Below are 18,589 nucleotides of genomic sequence, written 5' to 3'. Positions count from 1 at the left end.
ACTCTAAACTTGCAGAGCAATAGGAGCACGCTCATTAGCATGAAAAATGACATGGAACAGGAAAAACTGATGTTGGCCATGAGATGTATTTCTTGCTGAAATACACCCTCATCTTCTGAAAGCACAACCACTTTGTGTAAAAACAAACCACGTACAAACGACTCGGCACCCTTAACAGCTCCAGGACCTAAACTCTGCTGTACAGTAAAGCAAGGCTGTTTGATGTGCACTTGATGTTAGCTATAGTACAATACGATAATTTAATATGTACGCTGAAATCATTTACCAGAGGTTAAAATGAGTTTGCCTACTATCTGGGCTCCTCCATATCTGTGCTTTCACATATATGTTTATCAGTGACTAAAAACATGAAGTCCAAAATATAATATGACATTCTAAGGGCTTCAATATTCAGCGAATTTTAGTCTAAAAAGTTAATCCAACACTCCACATACGGAAATGCAGTCTATACACGTTGACTATCCCAAATTTGCAGTTGCATATATGCTTTTATCTTATATTTTCTATTTTATTCCATACTGTGCACAGTTGATTTTAAAATTTATTTTTGTGCGTGCAAATACCTTTTGTTTTTCAAAATGTTGCTGCTGTAAATTGCGAATTTCTCCACTGTGAGACAAATAAATGTTTTCTTATCTTAATGCAACTGATGTAAAAATCGAATTTTTCAGCTCCGTGCTACAGGTACGTGATACAATCAATAACTTTATGAAACTGGAATTGATTTTAAAAAAACAACTTGAGAAAACCTGAGGTGGTAGGTTGAGCTCTGTTTTCATTTTTTACATGGGCTTTAAATTTGATCACTTTGGTCACATTAATTGCATCACGGACGTGCATTTGTAGACAAACACGTGGCTTGTAATGAGAGCATACATTATGAAACATTTGCGGTGTCACTTACAAGCACATCATTAAATACCAATGATAATTTGTGCAGCACTTCACAAAACAAAGAGCTTGTGACAGTGGGAGTGCTCTTAATGGAGCAATGAGAAAGCAATGATTGGATCTGTGCAAACACAGATAAATCACCTGTGTGCCTTAGTTAACTTTCCCATCTGGTGACACTGCGTTGCAATCTAGATGGCACACCTGTCAACTTATACGGTTTAGCCATAGTTCATACGGATTTTGTGGTGAATCTTACGTATATGGCCGTATCGCACAAATCATACGGATTCTGAAAATTTCCGTAACGCAGGAATACAACTCTGAACACAGTAATGCCACTCAGTAGAATGATGATTAGACATTAACCAGACATTGTATTATGGAGATCTACAATAAATATAATTCAAAATTTCGTGGTTTTTTTCTGCCGTTATTTTGACATATAGAATGCTTTGGTATGTTATAAGGATTTTTTGCTCTTTATAAGTTTTTTTTTTTGGTAGTTTATACAGGTTGGCGCTCCGAAAAGTTGACAGGTATGAGATGGGGAGTTGCACATGAAGCAATATGACAGTTCTGTCCTGCATTTTGTGTTATGGCGGACGGTGGAGGGTGAGGAGCAGATAGATCGTAAAGGTGACCAGACAAGAGATTTGCAGATTGGGTGACTGAGTGTCCTCCCAAGTGCAACTCAGACTGGCAGAAACAAAAATAGCTCTCTCTCAGCTGCCATTTCCCACTCCAATGCAATTACATTTTATTGATAGTGGAAAATCACTGTCACAGATTTCATAGTGCTGTTTTTTTTCCTGTAAAAGAAAAAATAATAATAATCTAGAAAACAATTATTGTACCTCTTGAATGAATGAACCTGAAATATTGAAACAAGCTTCAACAGTAATTTCTCATTGGAACAGGTCAATTAATTTCACCTCGGCTTTGAGTCTTTTCCTTGCAACATTCATTTATTTTCTTTGTCTGTATGTACAGGTACCCTTATTAGGAAAACACATTTCTTCGCTCTGATAAGCACACACACAGATACGCACACACAATATTAAAAAAACAAGTTAAAGAATGAGAAACTGAAAAGGTCACGATGAGTACACTGATAAAAAAGATCCTTTGGATTCATTTAATTCCAACATGTACATCAGTTGCACCTGATTAAAATGTGGTTAATCTATGTAATTTTCCCATGTTGTTCTCAAATGATATGTATTAGTTTAATACATTTTAACCGTATGGAATCAAAAATCAAGTACATTACTTTTTTTTTCTACTAGTTAGTACTTAGTTCTTGTCACCTCTAATAGTGTCAGTTACTATCCGTCGTTGGAAATGTGTACTTTACAGCAGTACTGTATCCTGTACATACGTCTAACCATGGCTCTCATGTGCTACAATTAGCACATAAAGGACAGTACTTTTAAAAAATCGGTGCACATTCTTTTGTCCAGACTTCTGACCCGCTCACCGCGCATTAGCGGCAATGAGCAAGGACACACAAGAGGTATGATTCACTGACATCGTAGGCTGTCTTCAAATCCTGGAAATGTGTGATTCTTGAGAATTGTGAATGGTATTACTGTAAATCTGTAAAAGTCATGAAGCACACTTTACTTTCTAAAATGGTGTATGTAGCAAATACTGTTAGGCAGTCGGGAAGTGCGGACTGCTACAGCTTCACCGATGCTACATTCAGACCAAATGTGAAATATCACGATGCGTTTCTCGCTTTGTTTGTGGTAGTGACTACATGTTGCTTCGAGCGGACAGGAGGATGGGCTCTTTCTCCTCTGACAAAAGAAGAAACAAAATTCACATTGCTCGTCAAACTGGTGGCCTGTGGTTGCGTTAGCTGCTAAATGCTATCTCGGTTGACAGTTCAACAGCAGTCAACATTTCGATCCACTCACAAGATGCTCATTCCAGCAGACAAGTGCAATCCAAGAGTTTGATGCCATCGGGATGCTATAGACTACCTGCCGGAAGTTAGAACATCTCCATTCCCAAAATGCCGAGAAGTTGCATGCATAGAGTCAATTTCTTAATGCCGATGGCTGCCAACAAGTTGAGGCACTAACTTACTTTTCAATGCTTTGATAATTGCATCACAGAATCATGCAGATTCCTTGTAATGACAACAAAACCAAGCTTACATGTTAGCACATAAGACTAGCTAGTGTTTTTTGTTCGTAATATATTTATCTGTCTCATTATCTGTCTCATATCTATTATTATAATTTTACCTCTCACCTTGTGTTAGCTGCTAAAGCTGCACACACACCTTGACAATACAGTACCTGACTTCCATTTTCTTTCTCTGCTGGGTGCTGTCAGTGAGCAGGTGTGCAACAATTTCTTTATTAATGACAGGCATGAGGAAGGCCCGCGGGACCCTGATTTCGTGTGTATGTGTTTGTAAATGACAAATGTGGGAAAATGCATGCCATACGCTCCAGTGACATTGTGACAAATGGGGCAAAGAAAAGTTTCCATGTAAAAACAGACATATACAGCAGATTAGGAACATGGTTTCAGAATTCAATATTCGTGGTTCTGCGGCGAGGAAGGTTTTAATTTTGTGCCATGGGTGGTAGATGCCAAATAATTCCAACAGCAGCTCCAACCAAAAACTTGGGGGAGCAGATCCAAATAACATTTAGCATGTGAAATGTTATTTATAAATCCTGATACAAATTGTGGTGGCTGATTTTGTATCTTTAAATATTGTTTCTCAAAAGGCGTAATGTAAAACGGCACAGCTGTGTGTAATAATGATGGGGGGGGGTTGTTTGTTTGTTTGATGTTGAGAAGGAGGTGTAGGCAAAATGAGAGGTGGTGGGGAGAATAGATCTTTTACTGTGCTGAACATATTTTTACCATCTCCACCCCAAAAAAATAAAATAAAAATGATTGTGACATCATCCATTCAGCAAGACAATTTGTGAGCTTCTGCACGATCGAAGGATTGACCGGAGCCATTCACAAGAGGTGACTAATCACCTTTTTGCTCTGCCATTCTGTGCATTCGGGTCATTTCAGTGAATGGTGGCAATTGTTGCTGTCTTCCCCAAAATTAATGAAATATGATGCACTGTTAATTTAGCAATTCAGTCTCATCATTGCATACCTCTCTACAGTTTATTCCATTTGTTTTCCTCCAAAAGCTCTTTTCTTTCTTTGTTTTAAAGTATGTCTTTGTTTGCTGTCGATCTAATCACTATTCTCCGTCATGTTGCCTAAGTGTCTGAGTTCCATTTCTCAATTTGAACTGTTGTCTCACCAGTTTCTTTTCAGCTTTCTCTTTATTGTCATTTTGTCTCATCGCCCTATTTTACTTTCCCCCAAGCACATGATGGCATGATAGTTAGATATATGTTGCTTCATGAGAAGCCCAAACAGTGCATCACAGATTTCAAGTTTTACCCTTTTTTTGTTTGTTTAGCTACACTTAGAAGTTCATTCATTCTCCGAACCGCTTAATCCTCACTAAGGTTGCGGGGGTTGCTGGAGCCTATCCCAGCCGTCTTCGGGCAACAGGCGGGGGGACACCCTGAACCGGTTGCCAGCCAATCGCAGGGCACGCAGAGACGAACAACCATGCGCGCTCACACTCACACCTAGGGACAATTTAGTGTGATCAATCAGCCTGCCATGCATGTTTTTGGAACGTGGGAGAAAACCGGAGTGCCCGGAGAAAACCCACGCAGGCCCGAGGAGAACATGCAAACTCCACACAGGGAGGCCGGAGCTGGAATTGAACCCGACACCTCTGCACTGTGAAGTCGACGTGCTAACCACCGGACTACCGGGCCGCCCCACTTAGAAGTTGTCCAAGTAATTTAACAAGACAAAGCTTGATGCAAATTGTGTGTGTGCAGCCAAATGTGCTACTTTTTGTGGTTGAAAATATCAGTCATAAAATCACTGTGATTGTCAAACCTTCACTTGTCCGTACAAACATACTATTAATTTTGATTGACACTGTCATGATGTTTAGACCTCCATTGGTTGTAGAGCTGTGTCACATAATGGCAGAATTAATATAGTTCTTGTGTGGGATGTTATTATTTTATGTGGTCGCAGACAAAGGTGTGCTTTGCCTCCCAGAGCAATGGGATTCATTTCTCTTCATTTTTCTCATCAGCTCTGTTCACGTATCCTCGTCAGTTTAGGATTTGTCTTTTATGCTCATAATTCTACACACTTCTGTGTCGGGACCTAATCTAAAATGAATAACCACCCACACTTCTAGGACAGACATTGTGACTGCAATTCGGCCTGTCAGTGGGATGAGACTGTCACTGCAGAGTGGAATTTAGCATTGATGATCACTGTTGCAAATCATCGTTACAGAATCAAGATTATTGTCATACAAGGCAACAAAATTTAAGGTTGTTTCTTTGTGGTGCCTATAAAAATGTTTACTGCTCATGAAATAAAATGAAAAAACAATCTTAAAAAGATATGTATAATGCAGAAATGTATTTGCAAATGAAAAATAATCAGCTAATGGGTGAGGCTATGTAGCAGTTATTTCACATTATATGAAGAGGTGATAATTCATTGAAGCGCAAAAAATATTACTCTTATCTTCACAGCAGTTTAGCATACATTCCAGAAAAAAGATTTGTGGTTATTGCTCATCTGGTCGATGATTAAGACGGTTCTCACAACAGCTCTTAAGGTTTTGATTTTGAATTCTTTATTGCAGTAATAGCTCTGGGAAAGAAGCTCATCTCTCTGAGTATTTGTCTGAGCTTTGTGTGACCTGTAGCCATATAAACGGAGTTTGTGTGTGTGTGTTTGTAAATATATAATTTGGGCTTCTACATGCCTCGCTATTCGACAGGCTGGTTTATTATCATGAAAACTTGAAGACGATCGAATTTTGGGTACAGTTCCAAAATTGACAGAATAACGGATGAAGGACTTATTCGCTGCAGTTTTTAATTAGGAAGCTCCTGTTTGTGTCAGCCGCTGAGTGAGGGCACAGCTCAGCTCCTCAGAGTCACTTAGAGAGGTGGTGATGGTGGTCGTGACGCAGCTGAAGTGACAGATTTTGCTCGAGTCAACAATGTGATGCACTCTGAGTTTTGGGGGTTCAAGTGACGTAAAGGACATATTTCCAACAAGTTTTGTTTGTGTACTTGTTTTCAGAACAGATGTGCATTATTGATTGGCATCTATCATATACGCTGCACCAAAAAAACTCAAAGGGCCCTATTTTTGTGCCAGGTGCCAGTCTGGCACAAAGCGCAGTCTAACTGTATGCATTGGTGGAGTTTTCTTTGTTTTGGTATTTGGCTTAATTTTGCGTCAGTAGGATTATGTGTAGTTGGGCGTTTGCAGCTCTGTGCACAGTTGTGGGATGGAAGTAGACTTCCCGGCCACCACTTGCGGCATCTCTCATTTGCACGGCCTGTCAGCACACACACGAGGACACGGTGCCAGACATTGCAGAAATAGAAATAATTGCTGCACACTTTGGATGATTTAAACCGAACAACAAAGTTCTTTTATATTTTCCACTGACACATAATTTTGCGCTTTTACCAGAAGTTCCATGATAAAAAAAAAAAAAGTAAAATCAACGCTACCTGAAGCACAAAATCCTCTTTTAAATACATCAGTCTCCTCCACTTTTGGAACAGGGCAGTTGATCTGTTAGATTGAGTGAACATGCAGTTTAGCGCAAACTAAGGTATTGTAGTAAATGCTTGTAATCTTTGTAAATAATGTGCAACAAAACCAGCAAAAACACATGCAATCTGTCAGCGTGAACATGCAATTCAGCGCTATTTGGCATCTTAGTGAACCGGGCCCTGAATTTTGTGTTTGGCACTGGTGTCAGTTCTAATGTCAGTTTTCAAAGGTGTGTGCTGATAATTATCACACTGAATACTGATATGTCAGTATTTTGCGTATAATAATTTAGGGTTCATTAAAAAAAAAGTGATTTTATTGTGGCATAGCACGTAAATGGTAAATGCAAATATTTTTTCATTTAGATTTATTTTAGTTGTATAAAGTCAGAGCATCCATATGCAGATTGAGTTGCAGGGAATTGCTTACCATGCCATACTAACAGCCAGCCCACACATTCATACACAGCTGTAGTCTTCCATGCATTCTTACATGTAACCATGACTGGAAAATAATACACCCACTCATGCATAAGCACATTAAGAAGGACTGGTGAATGAATGTGATTCTACTTTTGTAATGGCCTGCAGATATCTTATGGCCTACTCGTGACTCTGTCACAGGGGGCATATTTTTCAAAGCAATGTCAGAAGCATATTTGTATCTAGTGTGTGTGTTTCTGACCCTTGTCAAATGAACAAACAGCCAACAGTCCAACAGACCCAAATGCCCATCACAGGGTGTTAACCTTCGATTCTTGTCAGCTCATTCATTCGTAATGGTCAACTCTGGCTGGCCTCTATTAATTCTCCGATTATAAAACACACGCACACACACACACACACACACATGCACACATATCATTTGCATGGAGAGCAAGATCATACAAACACATCTGACAATCCATAAAGAGTGATTTATACCTTTGCCAGAGAGGTTTTCTTTTTAGCTGAGTATGTGTGTGCCCAGGCGTGCATGCGTTCGGTGTGTTCTTGAATGTCGAGTGTTACACCAAACCTGTCAGGTCAATACAGGTTAGACTGGGTGTAGGGGTGTCGTAAAGGCCAAGCAAGAATTTCTTGACTGTTGGTGCACATGTGTTTAAATAAGCCGTAAAACTTTAACATTTGAGTTGCCAGAGGTCTGCATTCTCAGTACCTCTCTATCAGCGCCATTAGAAAACAGTAGCCCCACCGAAAGAGAACTCCCTTTGGCGTCCCAGTGTTATGAAACCTCCAGTTTGACAAACCAGCACTTCCAAATGATGAGTATATACAATCATAACTAGAAATAGTCTCCTGTGCCATGCCAGCAAGGAACGTGCTCTCTGCACATACATTCTTTAGAAAGATTGGATGGCGGGGTGGGGTTGGGCATGAAATAAGTTTGTTAACCCAACTGACTTGTTGAGGTATCATTATAGGTGTAAAATAATGTAGAAGGCTTCTCTCCGATCATCTGATACGGACGACTATCAGCATATATTGAATTAATAGACATTTAAGGGAAAGTATACACAGCTCTATCAAATCCAGTCCATCTATGGGTGATGGTGTGTCGGTGCAGAGAATGCCCAATAGATTAGTTCTATTGAAAGCATTTCTCATCTCGTCTTGGCACCTTGATGTGAAGTGTAACAAGGAAGGCCAGAGTGCAAGAGAGATTCTGAAACGCCGAAGCCTAAGTCTCTCTTATTGTGGAAGGCTTAGCAGCTTTCTCAGTAGATTTGGTTTGATATAATGAAACAAGCAAGACAGGAACCAAAATAACCTTCATTCCTTTCTCACCAAATGACAGAAAAGGCAAGAAAAGGATGAATACACATTAAACGACACACTGACATGCAACAGCGCACACAATACAATTCTTAGGCAGAAGCTGTGACAGTGACAGAATTAAATGGAGCCAGACTAATCGCATAGAAGTGACATCGGGTGTTACACAAGGACAGGTAACCAGCCCACGCAGAAGGGTTGGGGTGGAGATTGCAAGCCGATGTAACATAAGTGGATTAAACATAAAGGCTGGCCACTAACTGATAATCAGACGTACAACGAGTTATAACAATATAGCAATTAATATATGACATAATTAGTATATACTTTATAAATTGCACATGGGAATTAGAGGTAATTCATTATTATATGTATTTAAAAAACAGTCACAGGAGCTCAGTGGAAATTCAGTTTTGCTTAAATACAAGTAACTTGGCAGTCACATTTGCAGCAGTGTTTGGTGAGAAGGGATTCAAAGATTGAATGACTGGTATTAAACTGTACGCCTGTGAGAATGTGCCGCACGACTATGCTAAATCTCCCCAGACTTAATGCTTATTGCTAAATCTATAAATGTTCCCAATTAAGTGTGGGGCTTTAAATTTCTTCCACAGCCTCAAACAAATGAAGTCCTTAAATCATTGGCAGTGATTTAACTGCACATACATTTAATCCAAATGGAATACAAACAGATTATAGATACAGATTTACATTGAGATTGAACAGCATCACGACTGCAATGCAAAGCATTTCAAGTATTGGTAAATCGTACTTGTTTACATGATTATAGGTAAAACACTAATCACTAAATGTAATATGTTTAACCAGTCTTAATAATGGATTCTACTAGTAATGTTGTGCATCCTAAGCAATTTGCAGAGAGCCGCTCATTCTGCTTTTCCGAGAAAAATGTCACATTGAAGCATGCAAATGGCGTCAATCAAATGAATCGTTCTTTCTCTCTCTTTATCAGGAGGTTTATATCCATGGGGGATTAAATTCCATTAATTACATTTTAAAAGTTCTCTTTTTCTGCTTGTTAATGTCATCCATCTGATTGTGTCTGGATTTTCTTTCCCTTTCAATAGTCAATTTTTACCAAAACTAATTTATATGCTCAACTCAGCAACACGCGCATATAACATGATCCAATGGTCCGGCATTTGGTTACTCATCAATCATCAGACATTTGTCAGGAAATACAGACAGCTGTTTTGCATTTGTGCCCCTTGTGTACACATTTCTGCTGGGGCCAGGAAACAAAGAGGATGGAAACAATAAGGAAATGAAGCTGGTGAGGCATTTTCGGGGGGATGACGGCTAGGAGGCTTTATCTCTTCTCGACAGAACAGCTTTACTTCAAGGCCTTACAGCAAGTACCAACGGCCTGCGCTTTAAACTAAAAACATCCATCTTAGCCTAAGACTAAGAAAAACGTGTAAGTGTCATGATTCTGTTTTGTTTATGTTTCAGTTTCTCTTGGAGTGGAGGGCGTTCCCTCCAGCAGTGCATGCTGTTTGATCAAGTGCAAAGTAAACTTGGCTGACCATCATTTGAGTAATATTTTTGGCTAACACAATTTCAAGCATACTTTCACATTTTTTGTTGTTGTTGTTGTTGTTTTTTTACGCAACTCACCCAGGTTTATAATTGGCTCCATAGCAATGCACTTAACAACGAAAATGCTCTTTTTCGCCAATCTCCAGCAAGTGACATCATCCACAGAATGCCTAGTCATCAGTCAGCCATCGTAATACATTGGTGATTGTCCCGTTAACTGCTCTTTGTCCTTTTTATCGAGTTATTTGGCGAACTATCTCGGCGTTGTGTGGCAATGCTCTGTTCACATTCAGCCAACCAGTTGTTTGAGTGGCCAAAAGAAAAGAATCTGACCCATAAATCAACTAGAAAATTAGAACGATACAGTTTCATTCTCACAAAGCAAATTAATTTCACGCTGGCGTCAATGAGCATTCTTTGTTCAAATCACTGAGATGACCTCTGTTTTCTCAACCAGAATTGCAAAAAAGGTGGGTGTGCTAATCAATGAATAACTCTGGCTGTTGTTTATGAAAACATACAATTCAAAGTATTGCACGTGTACCTGGATGTAATCCTGTACTAAAACAGTCACACTAAATGAGTTCATGGATGGAATCCTCTGTAATAGTGTACAACTAACAACACTGCGAATACTATGTGTGGAGTGGCCAACAACGCAACAGAACTAACTTGACTACAATGACAATGTAGGACACCAACCCACTATGACGTGTGCTAGCGGGAATACATGGACCAAGCAGGTAATCTGATTGTGTGCAATTTACAGCATAGCGCAGCATCGAATTGTAAAGGATAACGCCAGCTTAATAACCACAGCCTATATACCTTACCATCCTTCAAAATCACAATGGGACGCATTTCTTCTCCATATCCGGCCGTTCAGGCGCAGCATTTTCCGCATGCTGAGCATCTGGCTCGTACATGTATGGTCCAATATACATCTTGCCAACAACCTCCTCTTCCTCCAACTCTTCAAACATCTGGATACCCTCAGATAAGTTAGAAACGTTGCTTTCTGAAACGATTTCTGACTGGCTTTGTACACTTAGTGAGCCCCGCGTGTGTGTGACGCCACACCTCTGGGTTTGACGCTCGTCAGGATCTCCATTCAGGAAACTGATTACTTTGTCCAATAAACGAAATAGAAATGATTTTTTCATTCCGACTACTGGATGTTGGATTATTCGGCCTTGGTCACGATTCTTGTTACAAGTGCCTGTATGTTCTTGTCCTTCATGACTTTGCTTTGTAGTTTTCTCGTCACGTTTCACATAGTATTTCTCTCTTTTTGTCTACTTTTATCTTTTCTCTACGGTCGTGGAATCCGGAGTGCCCCAGAACTCCAAACAGGAGATCACAGGAGCCTGAGAATGTGAAGAAAGAAAATACTATTCTATGCTGACATGTTACCTGCTTCTGGAACTTGTTTCTGGTTCATTGCGGCTGACCAAGTCTCACCCTAACATTGTTGCTTCATATTTTGCTTTTGTTGGGTTCCCAAAGTTTTGAGAACATTTTTCTTTTGTTTCAGTTGCTCCTCTCACTTGACCAGCATGTCCGTCACTGGATCATCAACATGGTATTCTCTTTCTCTCTTTCCTCAGTTGATGGGTGCATCGACTGGTCAGTGGATCTGAAGGAGTACCACGTTCTGGCCGGTGAGCCAGCAAGGGTGAAATGTGCCTTGTTCTACAGCTACATCCGGACCAACTACACCATGGCCACAAATGCCAAACTGCGCCTCATCTGGTACAAGAACAAAGGGGATGCTGAGGTATTTGAGAAATATAGTTTTGCTCACTCACTATCAAATACTGTACCTGACTGTTGTTTAAATCATTCTAATTTTGGTTTCAGCGCATAACTATTGATAAATAGATTTGTTAACCAGCTAAAACCAAGAGATGATTGTATTGTTCAACAAATTACATCAGCTTTTTCATTGTATTTTGCTGTAATTACTTTATGCTTTCGATTTAGAAAGTAACTAATAACCAAAGGTATACATTAAAAAAATACATTGATAAATAAATGTACCATGAAGGGATGTTGATAAATACAACTCTAGTGTAGCAAGTCTTTTTGCACAATCCCTCTACACTGAATTCTCTGTGCACTCTCCAGGAGCCCATCATCTTCTCAGGCCATAGGCTGAGTAAAGAAGATGACTCCATCTGGTTCAGGTCTGCCGAAATGGAAGATAATGGTTTCTACACCTGTGTACTAAGGTAGTGTATGCATGTGGCCTTCGAGACACTTACAAGTCGTCTTGTGTGACACATCACAATTTAAAATTGGTACCGCTGGCATCATCTTTCTTCAGTTATATGATTGACTCAGACCACATGTGCGACAGCAAAGCTGCAACTATCCACAATTATTGAATGGCCAAAGAGTGTAAACAAAACCAAGTTCACTGTTCACACATCTGCATTTAGACGTGTGATCGTACAGCCGTTGAATGAATTGAAACACAGCAGTATCCTTCCAATGCTAAATCAAAATCACCGTTCTCTATTTCTATCTAATTTGCCTTTCTCCTCTGCACCTTCTACTGCCTCTACCCCATCCCTCCCCCCAACTCCGTTTTTTCTTTTTTCTTCCACACAGAAGCTGTTTTCCTCTATCTCACCAGCTTTCTCCATCTTCATATCATCTGCAGATTCCCCCCAGCTTTTATTTCATCCAGTGCATCTTCCTTCCTGGTCTGTCTGCACCAAATTCCATTTCACACCACCATCGTACCCCGCCACACTATCCGCCCACTTCCCATTCTTGCCAGGGCCTGACACCTATCCTCCTTAATAACCACCCACCCCCCCCCCACCCAGTACCCTGCTCTCTCTGTATGACAACCTAATTAGGGCTTGGTGACTGTCATTGTCTGAGGGGCTGTTATTAACACCCTGTCTTACCCATTCTTTCTCTCTCTCACACACACACACACACACACACACGTTCACATGCAACAACCTGCAATACCAGAAGGTTCATGCACTGCTCGAAGACTTACTGTAATGTGCAACAATACAAAAGTCACTGGTTGTACGTTGTTCAATTGATCAATTACCTTTGTACTTGTCTTTTTTCTGGCTGCTGAGAGTACCGCGCAGAGTGCTCCATCGACTTAAGTCTGTCTTACATGCAAGTTTATGTCAGATAAAGTATGTGCTCTGTGTAGAGCGACTCTAAAATGTGGGTATCCCCTCTCAACACTGATCTTGCGCACATTCCACCATCAACTAAAGCGTTTTTCCTCCTACATGTGCCAGAGTTTATACAAAGTCAAGGTGTAGCGTCAGATTGCACTTCAAGTTTGGATGCAGTTGCAATATATTTCAAATGTACAAACAATATTGTAACTAAGAATTCCAGTGTTGCGTTTGGTCCTTGAGGTTGTCAGGTGCTATGGTCCTTCATTTTCTCACATTTATTTTGTCTCAGTATTTAAGCTGGAGTTGCTCAGTGCACATCGCAACGTCAAGCATTCTTCCATGTTTACTGCATCCAGCCCTTCTCTCTGTAGTCGTGTCCTGTCTGCATCTGGGTCCATATTCTGTGCCTATTTGCAAAAGGTACAATCTGGCTCTATATCTTCATGGCCAGTTGGTTTACATGGTGACAAATTATGGCTTCTTCAATTTCTTTCTATTCTAGCAATTCAAAGTTTCAGCCTAAAAAATGTTCATAGCATGCGTTACCCGCGGTCACTTGGCATGCGTTACCCGTGTGTGCGTGCGTGTGAGGGCAGATTGTTACACAAAAAGGCACAATCTGAAGACACTATTGCAAAGCCAAAGGTGCAAAGTTGAACAAGCAAGTTACTTGAAATCCCTATCAGGGGCCTGGAAAATAAGATCTTCGGAGACCCAAGCTGCAGCAAAAAAGGTTGATACAAGACAGAAGGTGAAATTGAATTCTTGGAAGTGGAAGAGAAGAGAGAAAAGTGGGGGATAAAGAGACAAAAGCATAATGTGAGAGGGTAATTTTGAAAAAAAATATCAAGACACAAAGCTGTATAGAGGAGGTTGGATTTGTGTTGGAGTGTTAGTGGGGAAGGAAGAAAGAAAGAAAAAAGGAACCTATTTCCTTCAAATGTCTGCGCTCCTCAGTCAGGGGACATTCTGTAGGTCTTAGAAGAGGTAACTAAGTGGAAATTGAGCCTCCCTCATGAACATAAAAGAATAATATCAAAGTAAACAGAGCATACGTGGGAGAATAAATACTCTCTGGGAAAAAAAAGAAAGAATGGGCCAAAGTCAAATGTGTCTCTCAAAAAGGTTCCACAGGCCATTTTTTGAAATCTAAAAAATTAACACTTTTTACGATTGCTTTTTACGATTGTTTCAGTCTGGTCAAGAAAATAATAAGTCATGTATTGAGGTTTTGACAATGTAGAACACTTTGCAAGCACAAGTTGAGAGACTCCTTGCATTCGTCATCATTTTTTGTACTTAGTTTACCTTGATGACTTGCGCTGAATGGAAACAGCCAGTGGATGGAGGACGGAAAGTAGCTGTGATACCGAGCCGTGCACACACCTCCCAATGAGTATCAGTCTTGTCAGAACGGTACTGGGACTTAATATTTTTATCGATGGCCCAAAAATGGTGCTCCACATTCCCTCCTTCAGTCGGCTAGAAAGCACCTTGGGCGGCCCGACCGGCATGATGCACTGGTCAGCTGGACATCCCAGTCGCCACCCCAACCACCAACACACCATTTGGTCGCCGTGACATGCGCCATCGAGTGGAAGGCTCCTCCCAGCAGGTCATTCTCCAGCGCTGGGGAAACCACACATCGCCCGCTTCCTCCTGGCCTGCCCACTCTGCAGCAAGTCCAAGACCACCCTCCACAGAGGCGGCCGGAGAACAAACATTTTCCTCTCACTGTGTATGGAAATACTTGGCTTATGAGTTCCTCCAATCATTTTTATACTTAATTATTAAATTTAGAGTAGACAGAACCAAATGGAAACTGCTAGTTTTCCCAGTTAGCGGCCTTGCAATGTGCATGCTCGTTGGGGCATGCAATAGGTTGAAAACCGACTGCACTGCATGCCAATCAAGTGACAAATTTCACAACAGATGACAGGAGGGAGTGTACATTTTTCTTTTGTTTTGTTTAAATCATACACTACCACTAGGCAGTTATATCAATAGCAACTGGGAGTGTTAATGCCATGCGATTGATTGGCACCCCCTTCTCAGGCTACTGGTCGATTGCGAACAACGCAATGGGCAGCCTTGCCCTAAATTATATATAGGTGTGAATGTGTTTGATTTTCTGCCGATTGTCTAGCAAGCATTCCAGGGTGCACCCCACCTCTTAGCCAGAGTCATCTGGGATTTGCTCCAGCTCACCCATGACCCTTATATGGAGAAGGTACAAGACATGGATTGGATGGATGGATGGATGGATGGATGGATGAATCATACTCATGGCTACATCTTTTTACTTGTTGTTCTCAGTTTTACCTTTCACTGACAACAATTCCAAGCAGCATGTAACTCCCTCTTCAAATGATTTAATGGTGATGTGTTCCTTAGGTTATCCCGCTGCATTTTTATCCAATGTAATAAGATGCATGATATGTCTTGAAAAGGCTCGGTCGGTTACATACACACTGGAAGTACAAGAATTGCACTCCTATTGCTTCGAGTCAATGAAAATTAAAGAACTGAAATAGAGTGCTCGGCTTTAAAAGTACCTTTCTGTTGGATTGAAACGATCTGGTATCTCACATATTGTAAACAGATGGCAGAAACAGTGAAATCTCATCATAAATGCGGAACAACTATTGTCCATTCTCGAAACACAATTTAACTACAAACCCACATTTTCACCATTTATGTGAATTCTTGTCCATTTTTGGATGATTCTTATCCTCACATTTCTGAAGTACGTAGTGCCATCTGTCCATCCAGTAACAAAATGCCACCCAGCAGTTTTAGTTGCCAACATTTAAAAAAAATAACCCATATATTTCTTTATGGACAAAATTAAAGTATGGTTGATGGATCAACGCTGACAGATCTAAACATGCACGAGGTTTGAAGTTGCTCCCCCATCACAGCTTGTAGGAAAGCGTGCCCACATCCAGAGGATGATTTGAGAGTACAGATAGCAGTGATTTATGGGCCTGGTTCATAATCAGTATTATACAATACAATACAATACATGCTGATTTATATAGCGCTTTCACAACAGCGACAGCTGTAACAAAGCGCTTAACAAAACAGTTAACATAAAGTAAAATAATAAACACAACACGTAACATAAAACACGGAGAGTCGTGCAGTCCTAACCACTTTTCCGTCACACGCTTTGTTGTTTGAAGAAGTTTGAGATGAAAGAGGAGAGAATCAAAGTGTCCTTTAACCAGTGGATCAAAGAGGTCATGCTCAAAATGTGCACACGTCGGCTACAAGCTAAGTTTCAAAGTCAACAAGAAGCTGTAGCATCCATTGACGAAAAAAGAGATTGGTTCACTTCTCCTGTCCCATGGAAATCCATTTCAATTCCAAGCGGCGACTCTCGGTTCCAAATACGCATCGGCGCTCTGCGCCAACGCTCCTCTCTCCTCATCCTCAACTTCAGCAGCCATCCATCCAGCCGCACCAACGCCGACTGTCCCACAGCGCCGACATATCCACTGAACAAAACGGGGTTGTGAAAAATGCTGCCCATTACAGGCGCAAAAAACACAAGCGCCCCAGATCTGTCCAGCACCGACAGTCAATGGCGCCGACATTCCTCCCAATCAAAATCTGTGCCGGTACAGGCGTGCTGCAGAGAAGGCGCAACCACCAAGCACAGATACTTCTCCTTTGACGAATGTCGTGGCCAAAAAACACTGAAAAAGAGTCCATATCAGGTCCACACGATGAAACAACAAGCAACATCTGACAAAACAAAAGACAAAAACACCAAAAAAGAACAAAAATGCAAGGCTCTTGAAGAGCACTTGCCGAAGGCTGCCTACTCGGGCGCCATCTTGGAAAAAAAAAAAAATAATAATAATACTTGCCAAAGGTGTTTGATGGAATTGAAATCAGGGTTCCAGACTCAACCAACTATGTCTTCGTGGAGCTTTATGCACTGGGAATTGAAAAGGAAGTGCTTTCCCCAAAAATGTTTCCGTAATATTGGAAGAGTAAAATTGTTCAAATGTTTGAACTGAAATGGCATTTCTCTTCTGAAATATCGGTGTCATTATCACTTATAATTGCTTAAAGCTGTTTCGCCATTTAGCTTTTGTCAATGAGATTTGTTTGCCATCTGTTTCTTGGGTATGTGTGCGCCTCTGTAGCCTTCTTCTATCTCAGCTACTCCCATGTGGTCTTTCTAGTAAGCACAACCACCTGTCTTCCTGTACGGGATAATTACACTTCCATGAAAGCTCACACAAAAGAAACTTACACACAATCACATGAGTATTTTGTAATGCCAGACAAATGTTTAACCTTCTCTTCCTCAAATTTCTAACAATAACGAGAGCAAGCAGGCACAGGCCCGCACAATGACATTGGAAGAGGCAGTACAGGAGAGAAAAAGAGAGCGGTCATTTGAAGTGTCTTTGGCAGTCCTCTATGACTTGGCAGCCATTGAGTCAGAACCACTCTCATGCCAGTTTGGGCCACGTGCCAGTTCATGCCAGCTTGAGAGCTTCAGCCATGCTTTTGAGAAAAGAAAAAAAAAGGTTTAATTGCATTGAAGTTCAACGTTTTGGTTTTTTTTTTGTTATTGGTATTCTAAAATACTGCACAATCTGAGCTCGGGTGATATGGAGGAAGGCTTAAAGACAAAGGAGTGCAGAGGCAAAGACCACCTGCCGTGAGGTCTACCGTTACAGAGACTGCTATGTGTATATAATGAGGCTATTGATTTGATTTCGACAATATTCAAAGTAGGCCTTTCATGTGTGTAAAAAAAGGGTCTCAATCACTAAAAGTAGTGTGGGAATGATTTCCTTCACAAACCATTTAATTATCTTGAAATTGGCCTCCTCAGCAGTGACCCAGTACTCATCAGGAGAGTCCAAGTAACGTAGCCCCATGTGAAAACACACTGTGGATGTTTGTGACTTGAGCATGACTATGCAAACGGAATGTCCAAAGCCAGTTGAAGGAAAAGCAAAACTACTTTGCGGGTTTTCACTTTTCGCAAGGGGGACCAATTAACTGCGAAAAATGAGGGATTACTGTATTCTCCTTTGTGAGTCAAAAATATATATACAAATATTAAATTTATATATTTTCCCATTAAATTAACCGGCTGCTGTGATCTGTATAAAGAATCACCAACAATTTTGCCAAAGGCTTACACAGTCTTTTTCCAAACATGTCAACTGCCTACATGTTGTTTAAGACTATTCTGTGCGTGCTCTCAATGGGCCTAATTCACCAACCATGCGCATGCACAAATTTGTGCACAAAACATGCGTACGCAGTAACAAGTCATTCTTTGAGCACGAGGGGATTAATAATTGGGTATTTGAAGAAATAAGGCAGGAGCACCTTTTTGGTCTGTCCCAGTCCTGCGACCTTGCACTCGATTCATTCAGGTTTGCTGATGTTTGTGATGCCAGTTGAGATGTGCCGACAAATTGTCATCTTCCCATTATATTTCAAAGACGATACATGGCAACCGTCTTGTCAATACGATCTGCACATAAACAAAGG

General features: G+C 40.7%; 1 protein-coding gene across 2 annotated transcripts in view; it reads left to right on the top strand.

Annotated features, from left to right (window-relative positions):
* il1rapl2 (interleukin 1 receptor accessory protein-like 2) overlaps positions 1 to 18,589 on the top strand; it is a 237,051-nt gene that overhangs the window by 137,384 nt on the left and 81,078 nt on the right. For both annotated transcript variants that reach the window (XM_086138595.1, XM_086138587.1), the window contains exons 3-4: positions 11,510 to 11,679; positions 12,030 to 12,133. In XM_086138595.1, the coding sequence (XP_085994721.1) occupies positions 11,510 to 11,679; positions 12,030 to 12,133 (274 nt within the window). The remainder of the gene's footprint in view (positions 1 to 11,509; positions 11,680 to 12,029; positions 12,134 to 18,589) is intronic.

This window comes from Hippocampus guttulatus, chromosome 2 (genome assembly GCF_054856545.1).
Source record: "Hippocampus guttulatus isolate MCC_2025c chromosome 2, RoL_Hgut_1.0, whole genome shotgun sequence".
Classification (NCBI taxonomy): Eukaryota; Metazoa; Chordata; class Actinopteri; order Syngnathiformes; family Syngnathidae; genus Hippocampus; species Hippocampus guttulatus.
The sequence above is the reverse complement of the archived record's forward strand: the minus strand, read 5'-3'. Positions and strand labels throughout refer to the sequence as shown.